Source organism: Boleophthalmus pectinirostris, unplaced genomic scaffold, assembly GCF_026225935.1.
Source record: "Boleophthalmus pectinirostris isolate CB_2022bp ecotype Guang Dong unplaced genomic scaffold, ASM2622593v1 HiC_scaffold_4, whole genome shotgun sequence".
NCBI classification, from domain to species: Eukaryota; Metazoa; Chordata; class Actinopteri; order Gobiiformes; family Gobiidae; genus Boleophthalmus; species Boleophthalmus pectinirostris.
The window spans coordinates 35,878,650-35,901,166 of NW_026571353.1; the positions used below are offsets into that span (position 1 = coordinate 35,878,650).

The 22,517-nt window shown below is 41.2% G+C and overlaps 1 protein-coding gene across 1 annotated transcript in view; it reads right to left on the bottom strand.

Moving 5' to 3' along the window:
* The window catches only part of unc5ca (unc-5 netrin receptor Ca), a 662,261-nt gene that overhangs the window by 177,115 nt on the left and 462,629 nt on the right, over window positions 1-22,517 (bottom strand). Inside the window, exon 4 of the mRNA XM_055161462.1 lies at window positions 15,077-15,180. Coding sequence (XP_055017437.1) covers window positions 15,077-15,180 — 104 coding nt within the window. The remainder of the gene's footprint in view (window positions 1-15,076; window positions 15,181-22,517) is intronic.

The following is a 22,517-nucleotide window of genomic DNA, read 5'->3' on the forward strand; positions in this document are numbered from 1 at the left end:
CATACCGTGACGATATCGTATCGCAAGACTTACATATCGTTACACTCCTACAAATTATAGGTTAGATTTGTGGAGAGGCGACCCCACTTATAGTAAGAATGAATATTTTTGAGTGATTAAAAAAACCTGTGTAGTTAAATAAATGCAGATTAGTTTAATGCCATACCAGGTACGTTTACACCGTGTTTTTAATTCCAAATTAATTACTCTGAATTAAATAGTTCAGAATTAATTATACATGAGTTTATTCAAAGATTAAATGTTTTCAGGGACAAAATGTTGTTGGGAGTTTTTTTTGTTTTTTGCTGAAGAGGGCAAGTTTTCAAATGTGATTGGGCTGAAGTTACTTACCCTAAGCCAATTTAGCAACACCGTTAAGGCCAATTTATGGTCCAGCATCAAATCGTCTGAGTCACAACACAAAGAGTCTGAGCTGACGTGAAAACATGTTGAAAAAACGCAGACACCAAGGGAAGTGGCGCAGACAATAATATACAATAATACTACCACTCTACAGACATTTCCTGTACTCCGCTTTCCTTTCTTTCAATACACACTGAGTAAATAATGTGTTCAGTTCAGCTTTGCGCACATTTGTTTACGTTTGACAGAAACAAAACTCAAAACCACATGGCTAATTTGCATAAACTGTAAGTGTTGAACTCGCTCCTTAATGCGGTTCAGCTTCTGTCGGACTTAAAAAAAGGTTACAACTCAGTGGAATATGAGTGTTCTTTCTGTGACAGAGGGGTGTTCTGCTGATGGTGAGTCTGTTCTGTGCTTCTATCGCGTTGGAGATGGTTCATGTGAAACTTTTCAGAGATTATATACATCTGCAGGTTGTACGCCTAGACCGTATTTATGAACGGACATAAATCCTCGCCCCCTCGCGTTATGGCATTGAATTACTTTGTGGCGCATAGATCTCGACACAGATCCATAAATCGAAAACGACAAGGCGACGGCGGCAGAGTGTGTCGAGTCGACGCAGAACTAAACTTCGCCCTTTAGTGGGACGTGATAGCGCTGTGGAGGGGAAGTGACTTTTGAGCGTCAAAAGTGAAAGTCAAACTTAAGAAAAAATAAATAAAAGGCAACATGATGATCTAAATATGTTATGTGTAAACAGATAATACCGCATAATACCCCCTCTTTAAACATGGTTGTATTTTTAAATGTGTTTATTTACTCAGATTACTCTACACGACCTCCTTTACACTGAAATAACCGCACATGTAGTCTGAATACCTCGAGCTTGTGCGTTTGCCTTGGCGGTGGTATGTGGACCCAGCCCCCCCCCCGCCCCCCGCCCGCCTGCCCCCCGCTGGGCTTCATGACAGCAGTATCATGTGACCGGCACCCCCCTGACCCCGCAGCCCGACAACTTTACAACTGTCGTCCACCCAAACCACAAACGCTAAAATTAGACCGATCCGGACAAGTTGAGCCGTCAATCATCTGAACATTTACTGGTGAGACCCGCCCCCCAGGCTCACTCACGCCACAAGTTAACTTTTTTTTTCTCTCTCTCTATAAAGTATCCCTGTTTATACATTGTTATGCATGAAATATGACATATGTTGAGTGGTGCTCTCATTTTCTTAAGTGTTCTAATAGAGTCTCATGATTTGCCCAATAGCGTGTGAGAATTTTTGATCACGTGACGCACAAAATTATGAATGTCCTGCACCTGTGAGAATAAAGTGAAGTGTGCCCGTGGGGATTGCGGCGATCAAACAAAAAGAGAATATACCGTGAACTGTGTTTTAACTCTTTGACGACCCCCCTCGTTTCCTTAATGACGTGTTTTGACACCTCGGCTGTGTCGCTAAAGACGTGATTTGACGACCATTAGAAGCAGCTCGGTTTTTCACATGTAAACAGACAGGTGGGAGTCACTACAACCCACACTAGACTGACCAATAGGATTCAAGGATATGTTTTCACCGAAGTTAATCGAAGTAGTGACGATTGTAGCTTCCAGAAAAAAACACAATACGAAACACGTGGCACTGGAGAGATTGCAGTGCACATTTTATGGATAAGTTTAGAGAAAGTGACTTTTATAGATTTCAAAGTGATGATGAAGTTGATTATAAAGTGGAAAACAGCGACAGCGACGGAATTTTGGAGAGTGAAACTTACGAAGGTGAGAATGCCGCTGATGCGTCTGTGTGGAGTCCTGCGATAACCGAAAAAAACCATCCGGGCTTTATACTCGATTATGAACCAAAATTGCGCTGAAATCTGGATGTTGCTCAGGTTAGTCCTTTGAAATATTTCGGTCTTTTCTTTCCAAGACACGATGTATGACAGAATTGCTACAGAAACAAACGCTTATGTGGAGATCAGCGCACGAGAAAGTAGCCAAGATGACAAATACTGGACACACACTGACGGGGAAGAGTTTTATTATTATATTATAATAAGATAAATAAGTTGAATAAGTTAGATGGAAAAAATGAATTAGGTCCACACAGGTGTACAGCAGGTAAAAACAGGTGCACACTTGATTATACTGAATCTGGTGATATGAAATCTGTTTAAATACTTTGACAAATATATTTTATTTTTTTATGAATATATTACTCAGAACATGCAGATATCAGATGCTGAATGTAGTTTTTTGTTTTTGATTTTGCACCTGACCAGGTAAACTCTCATTTTCAGTGAGCTGTTATAAACCTGTAAATGAGTTGAATCACATTTAAACATCCATAAACGAAGAGTTCACTTGTGGAAGTCTGTTTTCTTTTTTGCAGTTATGCTCTACGGGCAGCCCTAGTAATATGTGTATGGGTTGTTCCTCGTGGGCGTCCAAAGGGGAAAGAGTCAATGGTCACGATAAACGCTGTGTAGAGGAACCTTACTAACAACATATGTATCCATGTAGAAATTCAGCTTTTCTAAATACTGCATAAACAATGTAAATATTATAAATAAAAATGATAAACAATAATATTGAAACTACTTCATGGCACTGACACATTAACAATAATCTGAGATATTCCCAGTAAACCAGTCAGATTCAGAGACACATGGAACCTGCTCATATTTCATGAAGATGTCGACTTACAGCTTTTTTGAACCTCTTTTGTTTGAAAATCTTTTGCCTTCTAGCATGAAATATGGACATACAGTAGCTAAGCCGGCCATTGTTTCTCAAAGACGATCTTCATGTAGCTCGGCAAAATACAGTTCTGACACATGGGAGAACGAGTGAGTCAGCGAATTCTACCTGCCTGCCCTGAACACGTGTACACCTGCAGCGAAAGTTGAGAAATGCTTGCCTGGTCGTCCAAAAAGAAGTGTAATAAATCAGGTCAGTGCACTTCAGGCGACTTATTGATCCTTTTATTGCTGCTTCAATGACTGTTTTTCATTGTTTAAAACGTGAGTAGCTCTAATTGTTCAGTCAGTCAACAATAAAATGTCCTCATTAATGTTCAATAATGGTTTAAGAATAATGACTTTTGACTTGGGTTGCAAAGGTTTGTGGCTTTTAAAATATGGGTCCCCAGAAAAAAGGTTTTGGAAACACTTTTTTATACAGTCTATGGGTCGTCTCTACCCATAGACTGACAAATAACTTGGTCTAGTTTGATATTCATGAAGATAAAAAGGTTTAATAACACACTGAAACATTCCAGACAAAGCAATAACACGTCCATGAAGGAAAGACCAGAAAGACCAAAAGATGGACCCTAACCAGAAAAGTTACACAATACTCCTACTTGTGGTGAATTCATTTAGAGTTGTCTACAAGTTTGTGTAGTTAAAATCATATAGTCATAGTCCTGTTCTTCAGACTTTTACCACTGGGGAAGGGAAATATGCATAAAATTAAACAAGAAACGGCAGAGTTAAGTTTCTCTGGAGTGAAATCGGTGATAAAGCAGTTAGAGTTTGGACAGAGGAGGAGGAGGAGGAGCAGAGCAAACCTGAGTCAAGAAAAAGAGTGTGATAAGAAACAAAGTGAAATGTGAAGTGGAGCAGATAACAGGTCTGCCCAGGTCTGCGGATTAATCCTCCAAATCTGATTCTGTCCCCAGCGCGCACAATAAGGACAGGGACTAAGACCTGGGACCAAGGACCAAAAACCAGAGACCAAGGACCAGGGACCACATCAAGGACCAAGGACCAGAGGGCCAGAGACTAGACCAGGGACCAAGTAACAGGGACACGAGACCAAGGCCCAGGGACAAGAGAACAGAGACCGGTGACCAGAGACCAGGGACAAGGAACCAGGAACCAGAGACCAGGAACTAGAGACCAGGGACCAGGAACCAAGAGACCAAGGACCAGGACCAGGAAAGGACCAGGACCAGGACCAGAGACCAGGGACCAGGACAAGGACCAGGGACCAGGAACAAGAGACCAAGGACCAGGAACCAGGAACCAGGGACCAGGACCAGACCAGAGACAAGGGACCAAAGACCAGAGACAAGGGACTAGAGACCAGGGACCAGAGACCAAGGACAAGGAACCAGGAACCAGGGCTCAGAGACCAAGGACCAGGGACAAGAGACCAGGAACCAAGGACCAGAGACTAGAGACCAGGGACCAGGGACAAGAGACCATGAACCAGAGACCAGGGACTAAGGACCAGGAACCAGAGATAAGAGACAAGGGACCAGAGACCAGGGACCAGGAACCAAGGACCAGGAACCAAGGACCAGTGACCAGACCAGAGACAAGGGACTAGAGACCAGAGACCAGAGACCAAGGACCACGGGGACCAGGGAACAGACCAGGGAACCAAGGACCAGGAACCAGAGACAAGAGACCAAAGACCAGAGACCAGCGATCAGGGATCAGAAACCAGAGACCAAGGACAATGGACCAGAGATCAGGGATCAGAAACCAGAGAAGACATCAGAGACCTGAGAGCCAGTTCCTCAGTGGTTAGAGCAGTGGTACCCCAACCCCAAGGTCAGAGGATCTATTCCCACTCTGAGGCAAGACACTTCAGTCCCACACGGCACCAGTATAAAAGTGCAGGTTTGTGCAGCTGTAGTAACCAGGAACCACCACCATTACTTATTATTCACCTCGTCCAACATATTCTACGTATTTTACTTGACAGTCATGACAGAAATAGTACAAACAAGGGTAATTACGCTAGTATTTTAACTCACTGACTCACTATCTGACTGCTCTACCATTCACATCTCACTTAGCGGGGAAGCTGAGTAGCTGCATAAAACACCTGACTTACTTCATCTCTCGTTGGTAATAAGAAGAGGATAAAAAAGCTCAAGTGGCCTCATTCTCTCTCTCCCTCTCCTCCTCCTCCTCCTCTTCCTCTCCTCCTCCTTCTCTCCCGAGACCAGCCGTACTTAGATGCAATTGAAAACCACTATCAAACCCCGAGGAACTTGATTCATTGACTCCTTATCTGGCAACCCCGGCTCGCGCGCTTCCCCGGTGAGCCGCTAAATGAAATTACGTGTATTTATCCGGCGAGGAGGGAGAGGAGAGGAGAGGGGAGGCAGTAAGTCGTCGATCTGAATTGTAAATGCGATCTTTGGAGGTGGTTAAAGCCTTGGGGGAGTTAGAGTGACATGTGCGCTACGGTCCCAGAGAGGCTGTTTACGGCGCGCTCGCTTTGATGACGAATAAAATGGCGGTGTGCTAACAATGTTCCGCGGGCAGAGCCGGAGATGTAGTAGCAGACAATAGAGTCGTAATCGTTCAGAGATGGAGAAGGGGACGCGGAATGGCCTGAGCTAAGATTTTGTGAAGAAGTGGAGTGTGAGAGTGGATTGAAAAAAAAGTATTATCGGAAAAGCAGCAAGATGTTTGATGGTCACGTGGGAGTTTAAAGGCCCGATATTACACAAAAAATGACTCTTGTGAGCTTTAAGTCATGTAATAATGCTGTGACCTCCTCAAAAACATATCTGGAGTTGTGTTTTGTTTCATTTATGTTTCAGTAACCCTGCATTACTAGATGTCATGTAGTGGTAGTTTTCAAGTGAACAGCTCCATTTTTCCTTTTGTTCTGTAGAGATTTTCAATTCCAGGGCTGAAATTATCCAAATTAGAGCATGGAAACCCGACCGAATCTGCCATGTTCTGACGGTTTGGACAAATATTTAGAACTTACTGTATGTTCGGGCTCATGATCTGTTTCCTGTCGACAGTAAAACCAGTCCCTCTGAGACTCTTAAGTGTTCAAAAGATCAGAGCTTTGCACTTCTAGTTTAGATACAAGTCAAAACTGAGTTGTTATTATTTGTGAAATGTGGTGCAAAACTTCAGATTCATGATTTTTAAAACATAAACGATTGGAGATAAAGTCCACAGGAAGTAGGAGTCTTGATTGCGAATCTGCATCTTCTCCTCGATCCGTGTAAACAGACAAATGTGAGGAACTACTCTGGCCTTTTTACTTTTAAAGAACAACTCAAAGTGGATTAACAGCTCTGTTTTGTGGACTGGGGTTATTATTTGCGTAGGACAATTTCTATGGATAATGTGGATGAGATGCTGCAGGTTAAATTCTACACTTTACAAGACGTGAGGAATAAAATCTTCTCATTATTTTTGCTTCATGCCGAGTTTGTGTTTTGCGTCTCTGTGTCTGTTAGAGGAACACAAACAATATTCTACATGTGTCATTAGTCGGCCTGTGAAAATAGTTTGATTTTAATTGTGTCGGGTTTGTTTGGGTTTGGACATAGATATCTTAAAGCCTGTCGGGCTCGGGTTGGATTCGATCACTGCTCTGTCGGACGAGGACCCAGGTCGGTTCAATCCACACTCTAATCCAGGGGTCATCAAACTAAAGCCCCCAGGCCAACTCCAGCCCTCCAAGCCCCTCTGCCCACACCACTTGAACTGGCCCTATGAGGCAATCCTCAAAAGTTGTCATGGCCTATTTTTTTTAATTATTTTTTGGCAAATAATAACATAATTTGCATCTTGTATTTTGTTGACTTCTGTGACGCTGTTTAAATCCAGACTCAAAACATTTCTGTTTAACTGTGCATATAACTGAAAGGTTTTCATTCCGCACTCTTCTCTCCAATTTATGTCTTTCTTTTTTAAAATTTTAATCTTCATGAAAATTTATGTTTTGATTTGTTTTTATTATGATTTTAATGTATTTCTTATTCTGTAAAGCACTTTGAATTACTTTGTGTACGAATTGTGCTATACAAATAAACTTGCCTTGCCCTTGCCTTGATTTTTTCAAATAAAAAAGGATATTTATATGAAGTATTTAAATAATTATATATATGTATATATATATTATATATATATATACATATATATACACTGAATTTTCGTTACCTGACAAGTTCGAGATCAAACAGTGAGTCACACGTGCAGACTCCTGTAGTGCAGAGTCCTGTAGTGTAGTTAAGAACAGCAACATGACTCATGTTAAAGTACAAAAAGTTGACAGCGTGCTGAGTTTTCAAAGAACAGTGGACAACCAATTATTTTTTTGTTCAGTGTAAGGAGCGTGCAGTTTGTCTGACATGTAAAGAAAGTGTGGTGGTTTTCAAAAGAATATAATGTACGTCATCAGGGTCTGTTTCACGGCCGACCCGACCCCAGAGTGGTGGCCCCTGATCTAATCCAAATGCAAAGGTGCGTGAAGTTTCAAAACACAGTGGAGCTCTTCCTATATTACCATATGACATCACAAGGTGGACCAGATGATTTTCAGTTCAAGAGATTAACTAAGCAAGTAACACAAGAAGCGCTCCACTGTGTTTTTAAACTCCATATGCCTTCACGAGAATCATTTGGTTCATTTCAGGCCTGGAACTGCCGATTTCAACTGAACTAGAGGTAAAAGGAGTTGAAAACTACCTCCTCATGACATCACAAGGCGGAACAGAGCATTTTGAGCTTTGGAGATGTAGACAGACTATAATAAAGGGTTAAACGCACAAGTCCAGGTCTGTTTTTGATGAAGAAACAACATTATAACATGGCTCAGAGTCCTGCACAAGTCCATTTTTGGTCCTGGTGTAGTCCCGGTTTAGACATGGTTTAGTCCTAGTTTAGACTTGGTTTAGTTCCAGTTTAGTCCTGGTTTAGTCCTGGTGTACTCCTGGATTAGTTCTGGTGTAGTCCTGGTTTAATCCTGGTTTAGTCCTGGTGTAGTCCTGGTTTAGACATGGTTTAGTCCTAGTTTAGACTTGGTTTAGTTCCAGTTTAGTCCTGGTTTAGTCCTGGTGTACTCCTGGATTAGTTCTGGTGTAGTTCTGGTTTAGTCCTGGTGTAGTCCTGGTTTAGTCCCGGTTTAGTCCTGGTGTAGTCCTAGTTTAGACCTGGTTTAGTTCTGGTTTAGTCCTGGTTTACTCCTAGTGTAGTCCTGGTGTAGTCCTGATTTAGTATTGTTTTAGTCTTGTTTTAGACCTTTTTTAGTCCTGTTTCAGTTCTGGTTTAGTCCCGGTTTAGTCCTGGTTTAGTGTTGGTTTAATCCTGTCTTAATCCTGGTTTAGTCCTGATTTAGTCCTGACCCGGCCGCACACTCGCCCATAAAATTCCAGAAAAATTCCGGGACCCGGTGCAGCAGGACTCGGACAAGGCTTAAAGCTCACAAGAGTCGATTCTGTGTAATAATATCTGCCCTTATAATATCTGCCTTTTTTCTCAGCGAGCACAACAAAACAAAACAAGTTTTCCAGGACAAATCAATAGATACAAGATATGTTTCCTCGTATTTGAAATAAACTCACAGCCGGACGCCTATAGAAAGTCGCAGTTCTTCATCTTAAACTCACAGTAACACAATCTGTCTGTATAAACTCGCACAAAGACGGGAGAGTTTGAGGTGAATTGGTCTTTTTTTTTTTGGAAGAGTTTGGAGAAAATCTGATAAATCCCGAGAACACAAGCTTCTTTTCGAACGCGCGGCACTTCTCTCCATTATAACGTTAACTGCGGGGACATTGGACGACGCTTTTCTTGAAACGGCGATAAAATAAAATTGTTTTTAAAACGCACGGATGACAAAAGCCATACGAGCCGTTACATAAGCTCCTCGCTTTCAGACGCCGTAATGGGGCCGTTCAGGGAGACGACGCAGCGGCAGCAGCAGCTCTACACAAACAGATACAAATGCAACGAGTTTGAACGCCAAAAACTGGGACTAAAACTGGACCAAAACCAGGACTAAAGCAGGACTAGGCCAGAACTAAAACAGGACTAAAACTGGACCGAAAACAGAATTTAAACAGGGCGAAAACATGACTAAAACAAAACTAAACCAGGACTAGACCAGAACTAAACCTGCACCAAAACCAGAATTAAACCAGGACTAAACCAGGACCAAAACCAGAACTAAAAAGGACAAAAAACCATAACTAAAACAGGGCTAAAAGAGGAGAAAACGAACTAGACCAGGACTAAATCAGAACTAAACCTGGATAGAAAACAAAACTAAACCAGGACTAGACCAGAACTAAACCTGCACCAAAACCAGAATTAAACCAGGACTAAACCAGGACCAAAACCAGAACTAAAAAGGACCAAAACCATAACTAAAACAGGGCTAAAAGAGGAGAAAACGAACTAGACCAGGACTAAATCAAAACTAAACCTGGATAGAAAACAAAACTAAACCAGGACTAGACCAGAACTAAACCTGCACCAAAACCAGAATTAAACCAGGACTAAACCAGGACCAAAACCAGAACTACATCAGGGCTAAAACAGAACTAAACATGGACCGCAACCAGAACTAAACCAAGGCTAAACCTGGAGCCAAACCAGAACTAAACCAGGGCTAAACCGGGACAAGACCAAGACATACCAGAACTAAACCAGGACCAAAACAGAACTAAATCAAAACTAAACTTGCACCAAAACCAGAACTAAACCAGGGCTAAAAGAGGAGAAAACGAACTAGACCAGGACTAAATCAGAACTAAACCAGGACAGAAACCAGAAATAAACCAGGACTAAACTAGGATTAAAACAGGACTAAACCAGGACTAGAACAAGACTAGATGAGGACTAGACCAGGACTAGACCAGAACTAAACATGGACCCAAACCAGAACTATACCTGGACCTGAACTAGAACTAAACCACGGCAAAACCAGGACTAGACCAGAACTAAACTTGGACAAAAAACAGAACCAAAACTAAACCTGGACCAAAACCAGAAGTAAATCGGGGCTAAAGCAGGACTAAACCAGGACTATACCAGAACTAAACTTGGACCCAAACCAGAAATAAACCAGGGCTAAAACAGGACTAGACCAGAACTAAACCTGGACCGAAACCAGAACTAAACTAAGGCTAACACAGAACTAAGCCAGGACTAAACCAGGATTAGACTAAGACTAGACTAGGACAAGACCAGAACTAAACCTGGACCTGAACCAGAACTAAACCAGGGCTAAAACAGGACTAAAAAAGAACAAGATCAAGACTAAATGAAAGTTAAACCTGGATTGAAACCAGAGCTAAAGCAGAACTAGACCAAGACTAGACCAGGACTAAAACAGGACTAAACCAGGACCATACCAGAAATAAACATGGACCGAAACCAGAACTAAACCTGGACCTGAACTAGAACTAAACCAGGGCAAAAACAGGACTAGACCAGGACTAAACCTGGACCGAAACCAGAACTAAACCAGGGCTAACACAGGACTACACCAGGACTACACCAAGACTAGACCAGGACTAAACTAAGGCTAATACAGGACTAGACCAGGACTAAACCAGAGCTAAAACAGGACTAGACTAGGACTAGACCAGATCTAAACCTGGACCAAAACCAGGGCTAAAACAGGTCTAAAACAGGANCTGTTTTTGATGAAGAAACAACATTATAACATGGCTCAGAGTCCTGCACAAGTCCATTTTTGGTCCTGGTGTAGTCCCGGTTTAGACATGGTTTAGTCCTAGTTTAGACTTGGTTTAGTTCCAGTTTAGTCCTGGTTTAGTCCTGGTGTAGTTCTGGTTTAGTCCTGGTGTAGTCCTGGTTTAATCCTGGTTTAGTCCTGGTGTAGTCCTGGTTTAGACATGGTTTAGTCCTAGTTTAGACTTGGTTTTAGTTCCAGTTTAGTCCTGGTTTAGTCCTGGTGTACTCCTGGATTAGTTTGGTGTAGTCTGGTTTAGTCCTGGTGTAGTCCTGTTAGTCCTGGTTTAGACATGGTTTAGTCCTAGTTTAGACTTGGTTTAGTTCCAGTTTAGTCCTGTTTAGTCCTGGTGTACTCCTGGATTAGTTCTGGTGTAGTTCTGGTTTAGTCCTGGTGTAGTCCTGGTTTAGTCCCGGTTTAGTCCTGGTGTAGTCCTAGTTTAGACCTGGTTTAGTTCTGGTTTAGTCCTGGTTTACTCCTAGTGTAGTCCTGGTGTAGTCCTGATTTAGTATTGTTTTAGTCTTGTTTTAGACCTTTTTTAGTCCTGTTTCAGTTCTGGTTTAGTCCCGGTTTAGTCCTGGTTTAGTGTTGGTTTAATCCTGACCTGCCCGCACACTCGCCCATAAAATTCCAGAAAAATTCCGGGACCCGGTGCAGCAGGACTCGGACAAGGCTTAAAGCTCACAAGAGTCGATTCTGTGTAATAATATCTGCCCTTATAATATCTGCCTTTTTTCTCAGCGAGCACAACAAAACAAAACAAGTTTTCCAGGACAAATCAATAGATACAAGATATGTTTCCTCGTATTTGAAATAAACTCACAGCCGGACGCCTATAGAAAGTCGCAGTTCTTCATCTTAAACTCACAGTAACACAATCTGTCTGTATAAACTCGCACAAAGACGGGAGAGTTTGAGGTGAATTGGTCTTTTTTTTTTTGGAAGAGTTTGGAGAAAATCTGATAAATCCCGAGAACACAAGCTTCTTTTCGAACGCGCGGCACTTCTCTCCATTATAACGTTAACTGCGGGGACATTGGACGACGCTTTTCTTGAAACGGCGATAAAATAAAATGTTTTTTAAAACGCACGGATGACAAAAGCCATACGAGCCGTTACATAAGCTCCTCGCTTTCAGACGCCGTAATGGGGCCGTTCAGGGAGACGACGCAGCGGCAGCAGCAGCTCTACACAAACAGATACAAATGCAACGAGTTTGAACGCCAAAAACTGGGACTAAAACTGGACCAAAACCAGGACTAAAGCAGGACTAGGCCAGGACTAAAACAGGACTAAAACTGGACCGAAAACAGAACTTAAACAGGGCGAAAACATGACTAAACCAGAACTAAACCTGGATAGAAAACAAAACTAAACCAGGACTAGACCAGAACTAAACCTGCACCAAAACCAGAATTAAACCAGGACTAAACCAGGACCAAAACCAGAACTAAAAAGGACCAAAACCATAACTAAAACAGGGCTAAAAGAGGAGAAAACGAACTAGACCAGGACTAAATCAGAACTAAACCTGGATAGAAAACAAAAACTAAACCAGGACTAGACCAGAACTAAACCTGCACCAAAACCAGAATTAAACCAGGACTAAACCAGGACCAAAACCAGAACTAAAAAGGACCAAAACCATAACTAAAACAGGGCTAAAAGAGGAGAAAACGAACTAGACCAGGACTAAATCAAAACTAAACCTGGATAGAAAACAAAACTAAACCAGGACTAGACCAGAACTAAACCTGCACCAAAACCAGAATTTAAACCAGGACTAAAACCACCAAACCAGAACTACATCAGGGCTAAAACAGAACTAAACATGGACCGCAACCAGACCTAAACCAAGGCTAAACCTGGAGCCAAACCAGAACTAAACCAGGGCTAAACCGGGACAAGACCAAGACATACCAGAACTAAACCAGGACCAAAACAGAACTAAATCAAACTAAACTTGCACCAAAACCAGAACTAAACCAGGGCTAAAAGAGGAGAAAACGAACTAGACCAGGACTAAATCAGAACTAAACCAGGACTAGAAACAAGACTAGATGAGGACTAGACCAGGACTAGACCAGAACTAAACATGGACCCAAACCAGAACTGTACCTGGACCTGAACTAGAACTAAACCACGGCAAAACCAGGACTAGACCAGAACTAAACTTGGACAAAAAACAGAACCAAAACTAAACCTGGACCAAAACCAGAAGTAAATCGGGGCTAAAGCAGGACTAAACCAGGACTATACCAGAACTAAACTTGGACCCAAACCAGAAATAAACCAGGGCTAAAACAGGACTAGACCAGGACTAGACCAGAACTAAACCAGACTAGACCTGAAACCAGAACTAAACCAGGGCTAAAACAGGACTAAAAAAGAACAAGATCAAGACTAAATGAAAGTTAAACCTGGATTGAAACCAGAGCTAAAGCAGAACTAGACCAAGACTAGACCAGGACTAAAACAGGACTAAACCAGGACCATACCAGAAATAAACATGGACCGAAACCAGAACTAAACCTGGACCTGAACTAGAACTAAACCAGGGCAAAAACAGGACTAGACCAGGACTAAACCTGGACCGATAACCAGAACTAAACCAGGGCTAACACAGGACTACACCAGGACTACACCAAGACTAGACCAGGACTAAACTAAGGCTAATACAGGACTAGACCAGGACTAAACCAGAGCTAAAACAGGACTAGACTAGGACTAGAACCAGGTAAAACAGGTCTAAAACAGGACTAAACCTAGACTGAACTGGACAGAACCAAGTCCACATCAGGACTAAACCAGAACTAAACCTAGGACTGAACTGGACAGAACCAAGTCGACATCAGGACTAAACCAGAACTAAACCAGAACTAAACCAGGACTGAACTGGACTGAACCAAGTGTACATCAGGACTAAAGCAGGACTAAACCAGAACTAAACCAGGTCTGAACCAAGTCTGGACCAAACTAAGTTTACATGAGCGCTAAACCAGGACTAAACCAGACTGAAACCAGGACCAAACTGGACAGAACCAAGTCTACATCAGGACTAAACCAGAACTAAACAGGACTAAATTGAAACTAAACCAAATCTACATCAGGACTAAAGCAGGACTAAACCAGAACTAAACAGGTCTGAACCAAGTCTGGACCAAAAAGTTTACATGAGCGTAAACCAGGACTAAACCAGACTGAAACCAGGACCAAACTGGACAGAACCAAGTCTACAGCAGGACTAAACCAGAACTAAACCAGGACTAAACTGGACTGAACCAAGTCTACAGCAGGACTAAACCAGAACTAAACCAGAACTAAACCAGGACTAAACCAGGACCAAACTGGACAGAACCAAGTCTACAGCAGGACTAAACCAGAACTAAACCAGAACTAAACCAGGACTAAATTGGACAGAACCAAGTCTACATCAGGACTAAACCAGAACTAAACCAGGACTAAATTGGACTGAACCAAGTCTACAGCAGGACTAAACCAGAACTAAACCAGAACTAAACCAGACTAAATTGGACTGAACCAAGTCTACATCAGGACTAAAGCAGGACTAAACCAGAACTAAACCAGAACTAAACCAGGTCTGAACCAAGTCTGGACCAAACTAAGTTTACATGAGCGCTAAACCAGGACTAAACCAGACTGAAACCAGGACCAAACTGGACAGAACCAAGTCTACAGCAGGACTAAACCAGAACTAAACCAGAACTAAACCAGGACTAAATTGGACAGAACAAGAACAGGACTAAACCAGAACTAAACCAGAACTAAACCAGGACTAAATTGGACAGAACCAAGTCTACATCAGGACTAAACCAGAACTAAACCAGGACCAAATTGGACAGAACCAAGTCTACAGCAGGACTAAACCAGAACTAAACCAGGACTAAATTGGACTGAACCAAGTCTACATCAGGACTAAACCAGGATCAAAACCAAATATACAGGAGATATTCCTTTTTAGATATCAGTGCTACTTCCTGTTTTTCTGTACTTTTTTTTTCCAGAACTTTTTTTCCCACGAGCTGCCACTTCACTCACGTAAAAGTCAGAATTACAAAAACGTGAAAACCTGTCATATGGCTCTTCAAAACATACAAATCCAAACCGTAAATGTAATAGAAACAGCGTCGCTCTTCAGAAAAACCACAGATATTTCCCAGATGTCTCAGCGCTGATGTGCGGACAGTTCCGGAACATTCGCGGAGAGGAGGGACGTACCTCTGCCGCCGGGATGCCTTCGGGAGGTCGACACTGGAGCAAAACTTCCTGCTCTAAAGCCACTTCCTTCCCCAGAGGCTCCTGTTCAAACGCCTTCTTCAGATCTGAGGAGAAAACGAAAAGTCAAGTCAGACCACAGACTGTGCAAAGAAGTGGACTAACGCTCGGCTCCAGTCAAATGAAGCTCACCGAGGTCGGCAGCTATGGGGCGAATTTGAGAGCAGAATAGAAATTTATTTATTTACGAACGAAATAGCAAAATAAAAAAACACCGGGATCATGTAGAAATACGACACAAATGACGAGGCTCACTGCAGAAGTGGATTTGATGACTTACCTCAGTTTTTTGTTTGAACTGTTCTACAACTTACTGCTCTATGTGCGTAAATGTAGTGATACTGATTGAAAATAAAATAAAATAAATAAATAAAGCTACTCACAAAGGAAAGGATTAAACAATGTGAATGAAAGTGAATAAGGGATTTCATAGTTTGGTAAGTAAGTAAGTTGAACAACAACAACAACAAAAAAAGAACATGTATGTCTTAACGATTCCGGATCGATTCCAAATTCTCAAAAAAAAAAAAAAAATGTTCACACCCCTTGTAGTCAAACATCTGATTTGCTATGGAGTAAGAAAGCTGTCAAAAATATTTGTGCGCATAAAATAGAAATCCGTGCGTATTTGGGAAATCCGTGCATATTTGGCTGTAGTTGCGCATAAAATAAAAATATTTGTAAACTCTCAAATGAGTCCAGTCGTACATAAAATATTGTGTGTATTTTATCCATCAGAATACAAAATTGAAAAATTACGACATCATGAATTACAATCACAAAATGAAAATTTACGATTACGCTTTCATCAGTACGAATACGAATTCACAGACGGAACTTTACTGTCAAAAATACGTCATCACTTCACAGACATTATCCATCGAGCAGAAGAAACATCGACTGGACTCATTTGAGAGTTTACAAATATTTATTTTTATGCGCAACTACAGCCAAATATGCACGGATTTCTATTTTATGCGCACAAATACTTTTGACAGCTTTCTTACTCCATAATTTGCCTTTCACAATAGGCTTAGACTTAGACTTAAACTACCTTCACTAATCCACAAGGAAAATTATTTGGACTCATATATATCGATCTAAAGCATTCTGATTTCGCCGCTTCGCTTGTTTCGCTTCAAGGTGCTGCTCTCTCCCCGCCTGCTTGATTTTGTTGCCCTCCTCTTGTGTTGTCTCACTCACTACTCTGTACTGCTGTGAATGTCAAAAGTTGGTGCTAACTAAAAGCTTCTAGCACCACGAACCTTTTCCCCCATTTACAGACTCAGCGTCAGCAGCACATCGTCTGTCGCACTCATACCAGACCGGGACCAGAGCCCACGGCAGGGGCTCGAAGCTGAGGCTCAGACCCCGCGGAGGCTCGGAGTCAAAGCTCGGAGTCCGCCCTGGTCCCGCTCTGGTCAGACTCTGGTCCCGGACCTGGATCAGTCTTGGTTCAGTCCATATGTAGCACGAAAGTCCGGCATCGCAGTCATGGATGTCACGTAAACGGGAAACGTTTAAACACAAAATCGAAAACTGAAAAAACTAATCATTATCCGTTTTTTTCATTTTGGTTTTGGAGACAAATAATGAAGAAAACTGTTGTGTTTTTTTTTGTTTTCTTATTTTTGGTTTTATATTGAAAAACAAAATGAACGAATGATACACGGATTCTTGTACAACAGTGTTTGGAAACGTTTGATCTGCAGTTGATTGTGGGATTCCTCACAGCTCCTTATGCTGGTGAGGAACATGGATCTATTAAAATAAAGAACTTCCCGAGTTTCTGCTAAAGGAGCTCATGGTTCTGGTTATCGTACGGTGAACAGATTTAATGCAAAGATGAACTTGAGTTGAGTTGTTTTATTTTTGAATGAAAAAAGGAAATTTGTATTATTTCTTCATTAAATTATTATTTTTTTATGTCGCAGAAACACTTTGTTCCTACATGAACTGCCTCTTTGCACTTCAATAAAAAATAAAATAAAATAAAAACCTTGTGGAATTTGGCATATTTGTTTTTGTAGTAGTTTTGGGGAGGCTATTTTTCCTGTACACATATCAAGATATATTTATTGCTCCATATCGCCCAGCCATAAGACAGATTATAATAAACAAATTAACAGGCAATTTATGAGGAAAAAAGGAAAAAAGAAAGAATACAATGATATCTAGATGAAGTAAAACCGGGCCATTTTCTCAGCTTTCCCAGATTTTGTTTGAGTTATTATTTCCAGCAGATCCCAAAGAAAGTCGTCATCCGCATGTTTCTAAACGTCTTACGGTTTTGTGACATAAACGTGAACAGGGCCCATAAACCGGCCTCTGAAATGTAAAATGTTGACAGTCCTATTTTAGTCCCAACAATTCACCGAGTCTTTTTTAAGGCAAGTACCGGACCAGAGCAGTTACTTTCAGGCAACACTTGTCAAATCACCCCATAAAAATGCATGATAAAAACAGATATTGTGTTTACTCTGCTTTTGCATAATTGCTCTGTTTTATTATTCATACGCTCTTCCTTCGGTTTACAGCTGTCTCAAAGAGGTCGGCCCTTTTACGGTCGGGATAATGATGCTTTATGATGCTCCTTGCTTTGCTAACACAACAGTAACTCCCTCGCTCCGAACGGGACCGAACAGACGACGTTGTGAGCAGTTAGCCAGCTGTTGCTAACTACCGCGGAAATGTGCCATGGTAACAGACCAATTAACCTGTTCACAGCAGCGGCAGAATCCACAAACAGCTCATAGATTAAACTAATGTGACACTTCCTGCACCATTTAAAGTGAGGCTGCTCCTGCCCGGGCTCCACAATACACACCTCTACAATATTTTACCAAGATGTGAGTCTGGGGGCCGCTGAATGTCCCCGAGTGTGATTGACAGGTGGATGAGCCAATCAGGGACACGCGTGGTCTGTCTGTATCAAAACAAATGACTGCTTAGGAGGAAAAAAAAGAAAGGAAAACATTGGGGGTGTAAAAATATCCAAGTGTCACAATACAATATCATCACGGTACGATATTTACTGCGATATGGAGGGGAGGCTCATTAAATTATGATATTATACATAATAAAAAGACTGACATTATAAAACGCTTTGAACATCATTTGGTAAAACGTTTATTGTCATTTTCATATCAGTGACATTTTGAACAGCTTGAAAAGCCTTTGAAGTTGAAGTGCAAAGTTCAAGTAACAACTAAACACTTGTAATAAAACTGTAGTCAGGAGCCTCGAGGAGTAAATCCGACAGAAGCTGACAGCATCAGCGCACAAGGAGCGAGCTGTTTTTTTCAGGCTTATGCAAATGAGCCATGTGGTTTTAAGTTTTGTTTCTGTAAAATGTAAACAAATGTGCACAAAGCTGCATTAAACACATGATTACTCAATGCATATTTGAGTCCTCCTCATAGGAAAAAAAAAAAAAAAAAAAACTAACTTAAATGTAATGGCATTTTATATCGGTTCCAGTTTAGGCACTAACCTTTTAAACCCGACACCGTCCACTGTGAAAAATGATGCAAATCACCCGCTATATATTCTGCGTTGTATTTCATTATTTTTTGAGCTGTTGTAAATGCTTCACGTATGGGTTTTTTGTCCCAACTTGATTTTCTGAACACATTTTTGAAAATTTTCAGCGTGTCGGCTTATCGAGTGACTTCTCATGCTGTAGTATTTCCCGAGGGCAAGCGCACCGTGCATTGTCAGTGTCTGCACATTGTCTGTTGTTTGTCCATCACCTTTTCTCTTTTCTCATTTCGTGTCACGACAAACCCAAAATGCTTTTAGTCCTCAGACTTAAAAGCCACTGGCCGATGATGCAGCTGCAAAGAATTATGGTCCATGTAGTTTACTGTTCTATGTGTCACAGGAGCCGACTGAAAATTCATATTTTTGCCTAAAGACACACAGTTTAATACTGTGACAAAACCACGACGATATCTTGGCAATTTTACTACAACGATAACATGATATCACCAATATCGTTACACCTCTAGAAAACATATAACACAGGATTGGAAAACATCAAGGGCAGTGTTTCCAGCAGCACTTTATAGTTAAGGTGACAAGTGGCCCCCACCTTGACTATGTCCCTCTGAACCATGTGAATCCTCGCAAAACTACAGTCTTCTATCATTTCTATTGGTGACTACACCCAAGAACTCACTGTATGACCTTTATTCATGCTTATGTCACAAAACCGGAAGACGTTTAGAAACATGCGGATGATTACTTCCTTTCGACTCTGTTGGCGAAGTTACTGATCAGTAACAAAATCTGGGAAAAATGAGAAAATGGACCAGCTTTCTTCATGTAGATGTCAGTGTATTCTTTTGTTGTTTTTTTTTCCCTTTTACAAATTGCCTTTTAATTTGTGCATTATAATTTGAAGAAAAAGCTGCTTGTACAAGACGTCGATGCGATTAGAGTCACGTCCCCCATGAAAAACTTTGGCAGGTTGTGAAGACGCTGCTGCTGAATCCACAGTTTTATGACATGTCCAGTGTCGGTAACTACACCAGAAGTCGTCATCTGCATGTTTCAGAAAGCGTGAATAGAGAATAAATCTGCATTTTAACAATATTCATTATAGCTGCCCCCATCTGTACTGAATAATCTTGCCGTACTGGACGTTGTGATGTGATCTGAAACCCAGTAATACATGAAGTCCCGCAGTATCTCATGTACAAAGTGTTACCGCGGTCACACTGGTGCGTTCACGGCCTCATGTTTATTATTCATATCTCAGCTGTTACGAGTGCTTTCAGACGCCGCTTTGTTAGCCTCCTCTCCATCACTCCGCACTTTTGTTTTCATATGGAGAAAGATTCCGGGGATCTCAAGCAAAGCCAAAGACAATAACGTATCCGGGCTAATGGTGCGCGTGCTGTGATGGATGACAGCATTACAAAGCAGTGTGGAACGCACTGCCAGATCTGCGCCACTGCCTGCGTTTAAAAGGGGAACTTCACAGCGGCCCGGCTAAAGGCGATTAGTTTAAACGAAAGAGACAAATCCAACGGAAAATAAGAAAGAAAGAAAGAAAGAAAGAAAGTGGAAATAGGTTCAGGAAAGAATGAGAAACTGGATGGTGGACTAAATAAAGTACTTTTAAAAGATGAATTTGTTGAAAACTTCTGATCTATGTTATAATGTTGTTTCCTCGTCACAAACGGACTTGGAGTTGTGTTTTGTTTCATTCGCATGTTTAACACAGAAATCCTGCATATTTAGACTGATGTCATGTGGTACTACAGGAAGTGCTCCATTGTGTTTTTAAACTCCATACACCTTCACTAGAATTATTTGGATGAAAATAACTCCAGTGTCTCTACAATCTCTACTGAACTAAAGGTAAAAGTAGTTGTTATCTTGAAAACAGGGTTTCCACTCTTTCTCACTGACAAAATTTCAAAACTTTTCCTTGACTTTTTCATGACCTAAAGTGAATTTTCCATGACTTTACAGCATCTACAGACTTGATCAGACTTTTAGAGCTAAATCTGAAATCTTAACTCTTTCCACTCACCTTATGGTTGGTTTTATAGTTTTTTTAACATTCAAAATACCTTCAGTGCATTTATTGTCGTCTCTTTGAAACAAAAGGCGCAGACGTTTGGAAATAATCATAAAAGTCTAATGAGAACTTAACACAGGGGTGTCCAAACTTTTTTCATCAAGGGCCAAATATCTAAACACAGACGAAGCAGAGGACTGATCGAGGGCCGTAGACTGATGCTCAGTACAGTGAGTTATTGAAATATGTGCATGTTTAACAGGTTAGAATGAGCCATCAGTCTTTATTCAAGCTAAGATCCTTAAAACAACACACAAAATATTAAATATTAGCTTTATTAAGGTAGATAAAAAAAAAAAAAAACTTGCAATAAAATGTAAATTTTTCATTGATGCAAGGTCATTTGGGCCAATTCACCTGGAAGCCTAAGGGCCAAGAAACATTTGTTTGAGGGCCGCATTTGGCCCATGGGCCATAGTTTGGACATGCCTGACTGAGCAGAACACTGTAGGTGCGTCAGAAAGATATTAAAATTCCATTCCTTTCCAAAACTTTCATTAAATTTACAAAATTTCATGACTTTTCCAGGCCTGGAAAATGACATTTTCCTTTTCCATGACTTTTCCAGGATTTACATGGCCATCGGTGTTACAAACCAGTGCTAGGGACAAAGGAAAGTAACACAAACAAGATGTGATGTAAAGTAAGTGGCTTTTATAAAGTGAAGTAAGTACAATAAAAACAAAAAATCCACTTAAAAACTGGAACACACCCGTTGTTTTTTTGTTTTTTTTTTTTTTTTTTTTTTTGTCTTGGTCATTTTCAAGTATAGTTTTCTGTATTTTGGCTAAACAAATACCATAATTTATGGATGATTAGACGCTCTGGGTTATAAGACGCATTGTCATTAAATTATCTATTTTCGAACTTTTTTCACAAATAAACCGCACTGGACTTTAAGCGAAACACAACAGTTGGATGGGTCAGTCGGACTTTGTTTGTGGCGTTCACGGTGACTCTGGGCTTTGTTCAATTGTGGCGTGTAGGGAGGGTGCTGTCTGGGACCGCTGGACCGGTTGGATCAGACACGATGACTCAGTTGGTCAGTTGTGACTCAGATTGACACATAGGACTCGCTTTTTCGGTTCATTCCTCCGTTCCGTTCCTCGTCGGCGTGGAGTGATGAGTGTGTCTGTGGGTGTGTTTCGCTGTGCAGTCGCTGTCTGCTCCGTGTGTGTTTGCGTGTTCTGCGGGTGGTGCGGCTTTATACTTTACTGAAGTCGTGCTGGGACACCTGAGTGGATTCGTGTATAGGGAGCTCTGGATTACAGGGCGCGCGGTCGTTTTCTTAATGCGATAGAGGCTTAAGAGCGCAGCTAATCGCCCGGAAAATACGGTACACAGAAGACAATATATTTTGCTCTTTACTGTAAAACTGGTGAAAAATAGGGACACGTGGGACATTTCTTGTATAAAACTGGGACTTAACTACATTCTAGAACCATTGATTTATCAGTTTTGGATACATTTGCTCAAACCTGTAACTGGGTTTGGTCACTGTAATGTCATATACAAAAGGTAAATTCACAGATCTTGTACCTGATCATTTCTATCAGTGACTAGACCCAAGAACTCACTGTATGGGCTCTATTCACGCTTACGTCACAAAACCGGAAAACGTTTGGAAACATGTGGACGACGACTTCCTTTGGGCTCTGTTGGAGATAGTAAGTCTGCGAAAGGAAAGTAACGCAAACAAGATGTAAAAAAAAGGGGTGTTTTACATAAGATAAATCCAAAATGCCCAATACAACGAAACAAGAACTAATGGGATAAAGATAAATCAATGAAAAT